We start from the raw sequence: 10344 nt of genomic DNA on the forward strand, positions 1-10344 counted from the left end.
TTTGGAAGCCGCCCAGAGTGGCTGGGGAAGCCCAGACAGATGGGCGGGGTATAAATAATAAATTATTATTATTATTATTTTGAGATGGTGACCACTGCCTATAGAACTATTTGCAGTCTGATGATGCTCACTGTAACAGCACCATAGGAACAACACAAAAGTCTGTGATACAAGGAGAGGAAAAGGACGAGTCAAAATGCCCCATCAATCACAACACACAGTTTTTACTTGCAGAACAAACAAACAAAAAAAGCTACCAAATATAAGTGTTAGAAAAACAGTGGTAGTAACTACGTCGGGAATGTACACTGCGGCCTCCCAGGCCCTTCCGAAGCTATGGCACATCCTTAGTTAAATCCTTGGAAAAGAACAAAATCGGCCCAGACTGAACAGCAACTGCAATTCTGGTCCCCGGTCCCCCTCGCGTGGCGCTACTCTAAAAATGCTACATACACACAAGACCCAAATGCTAAGGAACATCAGAATAAATCTAACCTGCTGCGATAATTTTACGATTCAACATAAATAACTGAGTGACATTTTTTTTTCGGGGGGGGGGAGGGACACAAAAAAGGAATAAGGGTATTATGTACATACACGCACAGATACACAACCCTTTTCAACCACGCTCTGCAAAACCCTCTTTTTTTTGGAAAGAAAAAGACAAAAGGGTTTTTGTCTGGCAAGAGCGTAAGTGGACATCAATTTTACTCTTTTACACATTCCCCCCTCCCTTTCCAGACAACTCTGCAGATGTCAAGATCTTTAGCCTCGTAACGTAGAGCAACATCACCATTCCATTCTCCCAAGAAGGCAGCCGTTTGTTTTTTTTGATCATGCACTCCTCTGTAAACTTCCAGGCCATTTTGATTTTATGTTTTAAATTGGGTGGACTCGTCCACGTTGCTGAAAAAATCTCTACATCAGTGTCCAGGGCAGCCCAAATTGGGGTCACAGGCTCCTGTGAGGTTTACAGAATGGCGCAGAAAAACTTCTTCTCCCTAAAGGGGTTTTCTGAAGCAGGGACGGGAGTCAATAGAGGGTCTTCCTTCGCGTGGGCTTCGCAGTACGCCATCAGGTCTGCGGCGGCTTTCGACACCTGGGAGGAAAGAGAGAGGAGGTCAAGTTCTCAAAGAGCAGCTACTTGGGCAAGGAAGCCCATGGAGGCAGAAGATGGAGACCTGAAACCCAATAATAATAATAATAATAATAATAATAATAATAATAATAATAATATTTTTTATTTATACCCTGCCCTCCCCAGCCAAGGCCGGGCTCAGGGCGGCTAACAAGCAATAATAAAAACAAGTTGAATGAATACAACTTAAAAACAAAATTAAAATACAACATTATTGAAACATTAAAAACATTAAAATGTAGCCTCGTCACAGGAGGAGAAAAGAAAAGAAAAAAGAAAGGGGGGGATCAAATTGGCTCCAAGCCAAAGGCCCTGCGGAACAGAAATCATATCCTGCAGGGCCCTGGTCTCATGAGGCAGAGCGTTCCACCAGGCCGGGGCCAGTGTTGAAAAGGCCCTGGCTCTGGTTGAGGCTAATCTGACTTCCTTAGGGCCTGGGACCACTAGGGTGTTGCTATTTATGGACCTTGAGGCTCTCCGTGGGGCAGACCGGGAGAGGTGGTCCCGTAGGTACAAGGGTCTCTAGATATTAATGGACTCTCAACTTGCACAAAGTCAATGCGAGTTTTCCTCCAACTGCAACAGAAATCTACCCTCCTGTAGCAAAGAATCATAGACACCGAGAGACAACAGGACTGCTCAAGGTGCCCCGACTATAAAATTGGAGAAATCAAGAGAGAGAGAGCCGCACCGGGAGCATATCTCTTCTTTCTCGTATCCAAAAATGCAAGAAGGGCTTTTACACTTGCCAGAAGCTCAGCTCTGCCATCGCCGGTCCTGGAAGGAGCCTTTAGAATCATAGAGTTGGAAGAGACCACAAGGGCCATCGAGTCCAACCCCCTGCCAAGCAGGAAACACCATCAGAGCACTCCTGACATATGGTTGTCAAGCCTCTGCTTAAAGACCTCCAAAGAAGGAGACTCCACCACACTCCTTCGCAGCAAATTCCACTGTCAAACAGCTCTTACTGTCAGGAAGTTCTTCCTAATGTTTAGGTGGAATCTTCTTTCTTGTAGTTTGGATCCATTGCTCCGTGTCCGCTTCTCTGGAGCAGCAGAAAACAACCTTTCTCCCTCTATGTGACATCCTTTTATATATTTGAACATGGCTATCATATCACCCCTTAACCTCCTCTTCTCCAGGCTAAACATGCCCAGCTCCCTTAGCCATTCCTCATAAGGCATCGTTTCCAGGCCTTTGACCATTTTGGTTGCCCTCCTCTGGACACGTTCCAGTTTGTCAGTGTCCTTCTTGAACTCTGGTGCCCAGAACTGGACACACTACTCCAGGTGAGGTCTGACCAGAGCAGAATACAGTGGCACTATTACTTCCCTTGATCTAGATGCTGTACTCCTATTGATGCAGCCCAGAATTGCATTGGCTTTTTTAGCTGCCGCATCACACTGTTGGCTCATGTCAAGTTTGTGGTCAACCAAGACTCCTAGATCCTTTTCACATGTACTGCTCTCAAGCCAGTTTAAAAAAGTCCCATATGCTCAGAGACTTTGCGCCTGTTCATTGGGGGAGATAGGAAGCCCAGAGCACTTGTTCTTTAGATGTCCCTTTTATGAAGAAGCACGTAGTGAGACCATTGAACCCCTGCTGGTGAGGCTCGCTGACCTCCCGCAAAAGCAAAAATTTGACCTTTTCCTGTCAGGAGCCAGTGATGGCCATCAACTTTGATGGCTTTAAAAGAGGCTCAGACTAGATCATGGAGGAGAGGGCTATTCTCTGATTCCACAATCTCAGGCTCAGGAGGGAAGAGGACTCTTGTCCTCAGGTCCTACTTGTGGATTTCGCACATGCATCTGGTTCGTCACTGTGAGAAGAGGGTGCTGGACTAGATGGGACATTGGGCATATCCAGCAAATTATTTTTATGTTCTTATTGTGTAATCTCACAGCGGTGGCTGTAGGAAGCCGTGGTTGTGAGTATCTGGTGGATATTCGCTCTCTGTGTGTGAGAATCATTTGTTCCACAAACAATGAACAAAGCAGCAGAAGGCCGAGTTTGTTTGGTCTATGAAATGACATTTTCTGTGGGAACTGTCCTTTGGACATGCGCAGTGTGGCAGGAAGTACTGATAACAATGGTTCTGCGCAATGTGTAACTTGTTGTGAGTCTCTTGCTTGAGCTTTGCGGTGAGAGAAGCAGAGAGAGAGTGAGTCTTGGAGTCTTGTTGGACTCGTAAGCTACTTTTGAAGGTGACCCGGAAACTGCAATTAATCCAGAATGTGGCATCTAGACTGGTGACTGGGAGCGGCCGCCAGGACTACATAACACTGGTCCTGAGAGATCAGCATTGGCTCCAGCATTGGTTTCTGAGCACAATTCAAAGTGTTGGTGCTGGCCTTGAAAGCCCTAAATGGCCCAGTATACCTGAAGGAGCATCTCCACCCCCATCGTTCAGCCTGGACACTGAGGTCCAGCTCCGAGGGCCTTCTGGTGGTTCCCTCCCGGTGAGAAGTGAGGTTACAGGGAACCAGGCAGAGGGCCTTTTTGGTTGTGGCACCCGCCCCGTGGAATGCCCTCCCACCAGATGTCAAAGAGAAAAATAACTACCAAACTTTTAGAAGACACCTGAAGTCAGGCCTGTTTAGGGAAGCTTTTAATGTTTAATAGACTATTGTATTTTAGTGTTTTGTTGGAAGCTGCCCAGAGTGGCTGGAGAAACCCAGCCAGATGGGCGGGGTATGTATGTATGTATGTATGTATGTATGTATAAATAAATAAATAAATAAATAAATAAATAAATTTATTATTATTATTATTAAAAGACATCTGAAGGCAGCCCTGTTTAGGGAAGTTTTTAATATTTAATGCTGTATTGGTTTTAATACTCGATTGGAAGCCGCCCAGAGTGGCCGGGGAAACTCAGCCAGATGGGCGGGGTATAAATAATTTTATTATTATTAGGTAAAGGTAAACGGACCCCTGACCATTAGGTCCAGTCATGGCCGACTGTGGGGTTGTGGTGCTCATCTCGCTTTATTGGCCAAGGGAGCCGGCATAAAGCTTCCGGGTCATGTAGCCAGCATGACCAAGCCGCTTCTGGCGAACCAGAGCAGCGCACGGAAACGCTGTTTACCTTCCCGCTGGAGTGGTACCTATTTATCTACTTGAGGTTTGACGTGCTTTCAAACTGCTAGGTTGGCAGGAGCAGGGACCAAGCAACGGGAGCTCACCCCATTGCAGGGAGTCCTAGGCTCTGTGGTTTAACCCACAGCACCACCCGCATCCCTAATTATTATCATTACAGTACTGTATATATTTGCTACCAATATGCTTTTATGCCTGTCAAGTAAACCTCTACACTTGACCGAATCTTTATGGCATCCATGAGTGTTTATTGCCTATTGTGTACCTTCAACCCCAAAGACGCTTCCAAGGCAGCGGCTGCGTTGAGATGTAACTTTGCTGAGCACAGATACTGGCACACACGGCAGCGAAAGTGATGCTGGACCCAATCCTACTAAATCAACAGAGGTTGATGGATTGATCCAACGGTCTCAGGTCCTGTCCTTTTGAATTTGCTACTACTTTACTGGGTGGGTGGGGCTGTGCCCCATTTGCCCTAATGGACCAGCTCCCAATATAAAGAACACCCCTTCTCTCTTCCTAGTGGCAAGATGAATCTCGCCACTCTCCCTCTTTTGCCCAAATTTCGTAATTCCCAGAGCTGTGCTAGCCTCGGCCTCATTTCCCCTGCCTACCCCTGCAAATGAACTAGAGTAGAAATCAAAATTCAGGGAGCTGATCTCTCAGAAAACTACATTGTGCAAACTATGCCTTTGTTGAAATCCCCACTCTCTGCAGTGGGGAAGACACAGACAGACACACAAGGGATAGGCAAATCTCTTCATTCTGGCTTCTTTGTTACCCATTTCCCCAATCTTCACTTCCTCATATTTCCACATCTGTTTGCCGTTTCTTTTTAAGAATCCCTCACGAAAAATTACCAGCGTTTTCGCGCTCCTTTTTCACGCTGCATCCAATTTTGCTGTGCAGTTTTGTCCAGCACATGCCATTTTGCAGTTCCCCCCACAATAATGCATTTTGGTACACATTTGTTGGCGGGAGAGCTGCATTGCAAAATTCAGAAAGTGTGAATCTCAAAGGATGGCCGTGTTTTGGCTCACGTATGGTTTCAGAAAGTGAGCTGGGTAGGTTTGCCTTTAAAGGCAAATGGAATGGATTTTCTCCTGTGTTCCTCATCTGCACCAGGTACACCTTGGGAAATTTCCAAACCCCAAGTCCAACCTGCAACGTATGTTTTTTTGTGTAATAGCAGCCGACCCCTTGATAACACAAGGCTGGTCGAGACCCCTTTCTAAGTATGCCAAGCCACGATGAAGGATGCTTACTGTTGCCATAGTAACGCAGGGAGAAAGGAGCAAGCCGCAGCCATCTAGCACATTTTAACGCAAAGGCTCTCTGAATTTCTGTCCACGGATAGCAGGGTAGGTTACCCCATTTGACAAAAGCACAACCAGAGAAATACAGCTAGGAAATGCTAATTCGAGCCAAACCAAGTTCCCACAACGTGGCAATGCAATGGAAATGGCTTGAGGATTCATAAATCGAGGGCCTGCCTGAATGGTAGATTCGCTGTCGCTTACGGACTCACTGTTAAAACCGTGTGTCAGGGGTTCAGGAGCAGAGGCACAGGGGAAGGAGGAAGTGGAGAGCGAAGGGGAACAATCCGAAGGCAGTGTAGGTGAGAATGACAGTGGGGCAAGAGATTCCATGAGTCTGTCCAGTGATTCGGAAGATTCCCAGAAGGGGGCACCGATAGCCTGAGCAAGGGGGGTCCCGGGGGGGGACGCAACAGAAGCAAGGGACCAGCGGTGACTCCCAACGCAGCAGCTGGAGATCGGGACCAGCTTCCCCACCGGAGCGTAGCGGGGGGGAAGGGTCCCACGTGTCAGGGCCGGCTTCCCCTCCAGGGGAAAGAGAAGATGAGTCAGGGCTGACCACGCCCCTGTCGCTGAGTGAGGGAATAGAGGGGAAGTCAGATCCAGTTAGCCCCCCCGAAGGAGGAAGCAGTGAAAGGAGCAGTGTAGCGGTCAGGAGGAAGGTTGCCGGCTGGGCGCGCGCACCAAGTTCAAATGCACAGGCGCGCGGGACAGCCGGGAGCGCAGACTGGGAGCCAGGTCCTAAAGCACGCCGGAGGCAGGGGGAAGAATCCGGGGACTCTTCAGCATCAGAAGAGTCCAGAAAGGGCAACACCCCGGTGGGCAGAAGGACCCAGAGGAGAAAGGAGCAAAGGAGGAGGTGGAGCAAGGCTAGGGTCTTGAACTGGTGTCTGGGGGGAGGAGATTCAGACGGAGCTTCAGCGGTCTAGGGTTGAAACGTAGAGCTGCGCGCCGCGGCTTTGGAATCGAAACTGAACCTTAATAAAGACTTTTGTATATAACAAGAACTGGCGTTGGTCCTCTGTGAGCTGGGACCTTGGGCAGCTCTGACACCGTGTTTATGGAAGGCAATCTTACTCGGCTACGAGGGATTGCCAAAGAAGAAGAAAGAAGATTTGCTGGCACACATGTGCCAAATTTCATTTACCAAGACACAGGTGGGCAGACGACAGGCTTACAGGATCTGGTGTTGTTATTTTAATCATGATATCTGCCAACTGGAAGCAGGAACAAAAGATCTACTCTTGAAACGAATAGACTTCGGAGCCCAGGAATTTGTGGCGCTGTGGGTTAAACCACAGAGCCTAGGACTTGCCGATCAGAAGGTTGGCGGTTTGAATCCCCGCGACGGGGTGAGCTCCCGTTGCTCTGTCCCTGCTCCTGCCAACCTAACAGTTTGAAAGCACCTCAAAGTGCAAGTAGATAAATAGGTACCACTGTGGCTGGAAGGTAAACGGCGTTTCCATGCGCTGCTCTGGTTCGCCAGAAGCGGCTTAGTCATGCTGGCCACATGACCTGGAAGCTGTACGCCAGCTCCCTTAGCCAATAAAGCGAGACGAGCGCCGCAACCCCAGAGTCGGTCACGACTGGACCTAATGGTCAGGGGTCCCTTTGCCTTTACGTTTTTACCAGAGCTGAAGGGAGCTCATGGTCTTGCCACAAAAGAAATCCACTCCTGATTGTCCCCCATGCCAACACCCCAGATTTCTCCCTGGATGGTGGGGGTGGAGTCGCTTCAACGCTGCAAATTCTAGCCAGTTTACTTAAGAACATAAGAAGAGCTTGGTGGATCAGGCCCATCAAGCCCAGCCTCCTGTTCTCACAGTGGCCGAACACATGCCCCAATGAGGAACCCTCAAGCAGGATTTGAACACGAGACCGTTCTCATTTTCTGCAGTTTCCAGCAACAGGCATTCAGAAACAGCTACAGCAGAGCAGAACCACTTGATCGCACTCTCCTCCATGAATTTTGCTAGTTGTCTTTTAAAGCCATCCAAGATGGCGGCCATCCCCGCCTCCTGTGGCAGCGAGTTCCACCATTTAACAACGTGCTGTCCTGAATCGTCCAATTCCACGGACTCCAGCTCCCACCATCGCCATGTTGGCTGGGGCTTATGGGAGTTTTAGTCCCAAGAATTTCCTCAGCGCCAAAGCTGCTCCGTTATTCTTATTATCCCTTTTTGAAAAAAACAACAACATCCTCTTCCCCCAAGCCAGGCACACCCAACCTTCGGCCCTCCAGATGTTTTGGACTACAATTCCCATCATCCCTGACCACTGGTCGTGTTAGCTAGGTGTTATGTACTGAGTTGAATAGGATCCAAAATGCAGCAGCCTGATTGGTCCTAGACCAATAGGATTCAGAATGCAGCAGTCTGATTGGTCCTAGAACAATAGGATTCAGAATGCAGCAGTCTGATTGGTCCTAGAACAATAGGATCCAGAATGCAGCAGTCTGATTGGTCCTAGAACAATAGGATCCAAAATGCAGCAGTCTGATTGGTCCTAGAACAATAGGATCCAAAATGCAGCAGTCTGATTGGTCCTAGAACAATAGGATCCAGAATGCAGCAGTCTGATTGGTCCTAGAACAATAGGATTCAGAATGCAGCAGTCTGATTGGTCCTAGAACAATAGGATTCAGAATGCAGCAGTCTGATTGGTCCTAGAACAATAGGATTCAGAATGCAGCAGTCTGATTGGTCCTAGAACAATAGGATCCAAAATGCAGCAGTCTGATTGGTCCTAGAACAATAGGATCCAAAATGCAGCAGTCTGATTGGTCCTAGAACAATAGGATTCAGAATGCAGCAGTCTGATTGGTCCTAGAACAATAGGATCCAAAATGCAGCAGTCTGATTGGTCCTAGAGCAATGGGATCCAGAATGCAGCAGCCTGATTGGTCCTAGAACAATAGGATCCAAAATGCAGCAGTCTGATTGGTCCTAGAGCAATGGGATCCAGAATGCAGCAGTCTGATTGGTCCTAGAACAATAGGATCCAAAATGCAGCAGCCTGATTGGTCCTAGAGCAATGGGATCCAGAATGCAGCAGTCTGATTGGTCCTAGAACAATGCAGCAATGTGATTGGTCCGCAGGAGCCACCCAATCCAGCTCCAGGTGGAAGTGAATCCACAACCTGATTGGCCTACAGGAGAATTCCGGAATTAGCCAATCACGTGCAGCCCATTGTGTAAATAATGTATATAAAGCAGATATTGTGGGGGAACTTCCATTCCTCCTCACCACTATGAGCTGAATAAAGAGATTGAAACCCACTCACGACTCCGAGTATATTTCACTAGGGATCATGGGAATTGTAGGCCAAAACATCTGGAGGGTCGAAGGCTGCCCATGTCTGCCCTAAGCCACCTGTCTGAGCCGAGAACTTACCTTTATTCTGTCAATGTTCGCCTCCATTTTGAGCTGCTCCACCAGTTTCCTGGCTTGCGCTATGCTGGTGGTGTTGTTGCTGGCCATCTGAACTTTCCTCGTGGGCCTGCGGGTGCTTGCCCCTCCCGGTGCGCTGCAAAAAACGAGAGAATAAATCAAGGTGGTCCATCAGGGAGCTAATAAACTGCTAGGCTTGCAAAGCCATCCTCGGGGGATGAGGAATCTGATCGAGGGGATGGTGATTAATAATGATGCAATTACTACAGTTTGGTTCCATGGGCTGCATGAAACTTGTCCACTATTTTTATTTTTAAAGTATCCTAGCTGGTGGAGAAGAGAAACTCACCTTGGGAAAACACTTAGCTTGCAGAGGAGGATTCTTGTAAACTCAGATGTATAAAAAGTATACATGAGTTTTGAGAAAATGCATCCAAGCTCACCTATTAGGACATTAGGCTGATACAATCAATCAATCAATCAATCAATCAATCAATAAATCAATATTGTTATTTATAGTCTGCCCACCTGACTGGGTTTCCCCAGCCACTCTGGGCGGCTCCCAACAGAATATTAAAAACACGATAAAACACCAAACATTAAAAACTTCTCTAAACAGGGCTGCCTTCAGATGTCTTCTAAAGTCAGAGAGTTGTTTATTTCCTTAACATCTGATGGGAGGGCGTTCCACAGGGTGGGTGCCACTACCGAGAAGGCCCTCCGCCTGGTTCACACGCAACCAGCTCCCTCCCGTGATGTGTTTTGAGATTAGGCAGCACGATTCCCGAGATGACTTTTTCTATTTTACTTATTTCATAAAATTCATACGCCGTGTGACTATTTTTTTAAAAACACAGTCAAAGTGGTTTGCCAAAAAGAGAAAACAAGAACATTATCAATAAGGAAAATTAAGAACCATCCTTTAAGACTTTAGAAAAGTGAAAATCTAGTACAGTGGTACCTCGGGTTAAGAACTTAATTCGTTCCGGAGGTCCGTTCTTAACCTGAAACTGTTCTTAACCTGAAGCACCACTTTAGCTAATGGGGCCTCCCACCGCTGTTGCACGATTTCTGTTCTCATCCTGAAGCAAAGTTCTTAACCCGAGATAATATTTCTTGGTTAGTGGAGTATGTAACCTGAAGCGTATGTAACCTGAAGCTTATGTAACCCGAGGTACCACTGTACAACCCTCTGCAATGTTGGAATGTTTTTTTCCCCAAACCCACAGCCCTGAGATTAAGGGTCTCATGCGCTAGATAGAAAATGAAGGAGGACAATTCACCTGAAGTCACGTGTCCCCTGTGACAGTCTGTGTGGAGATGATCCGAGCCGAGGATGTTCACTCCTCAAGAGTAAGCAATGTCCTGTAGAATCAAAGAGAATGGGGCATGTGAGATGTG

General features: G+C 47.4%; 1 protein-coding gene across 1 annotated transcript; it reads right to left on the reverse strand.

Annotated features, from left to right (window-relative positions):
- Positions 1 to 554: 554 nt before the first annotated feature.
- On the reverse strand, positions 555 to 9112 carry GNG2 (G protein subunit gamma 2). Its single transcript, XM_081916405.1, has 2 exons — positions 8947 to 9112; positions 555 to 1099 (listed from the first exon to the last, which is right to left on the reverse strand). Exons 1-2 carry the CDS (start codon positions 9031 to 9033, stop codon positions 971 to 973), a joined length of 216 nt encoding a protein of 71 aa, XP_081772531.1. The 5' UTR covers positions 9034 to 9112; the 3' UTR covers positions 555 to 970.
- Between the last annotated feature and the right edge of the window lie 1232 nt (positions 9113 to 10344).

This window comes from Podarcis melisellensis, assembly GCF_964234715.1.
Source record: "Podarcis melisellensis genome assembly, chromosome: 1".
NCBI classification, from domain to species: domain Eukaryota; kingdom Metazoa; phylum Chordata; class Lepidosauria; order Squamata; family Lacertidae; genus Podarcis; species Podarcis melisellensis.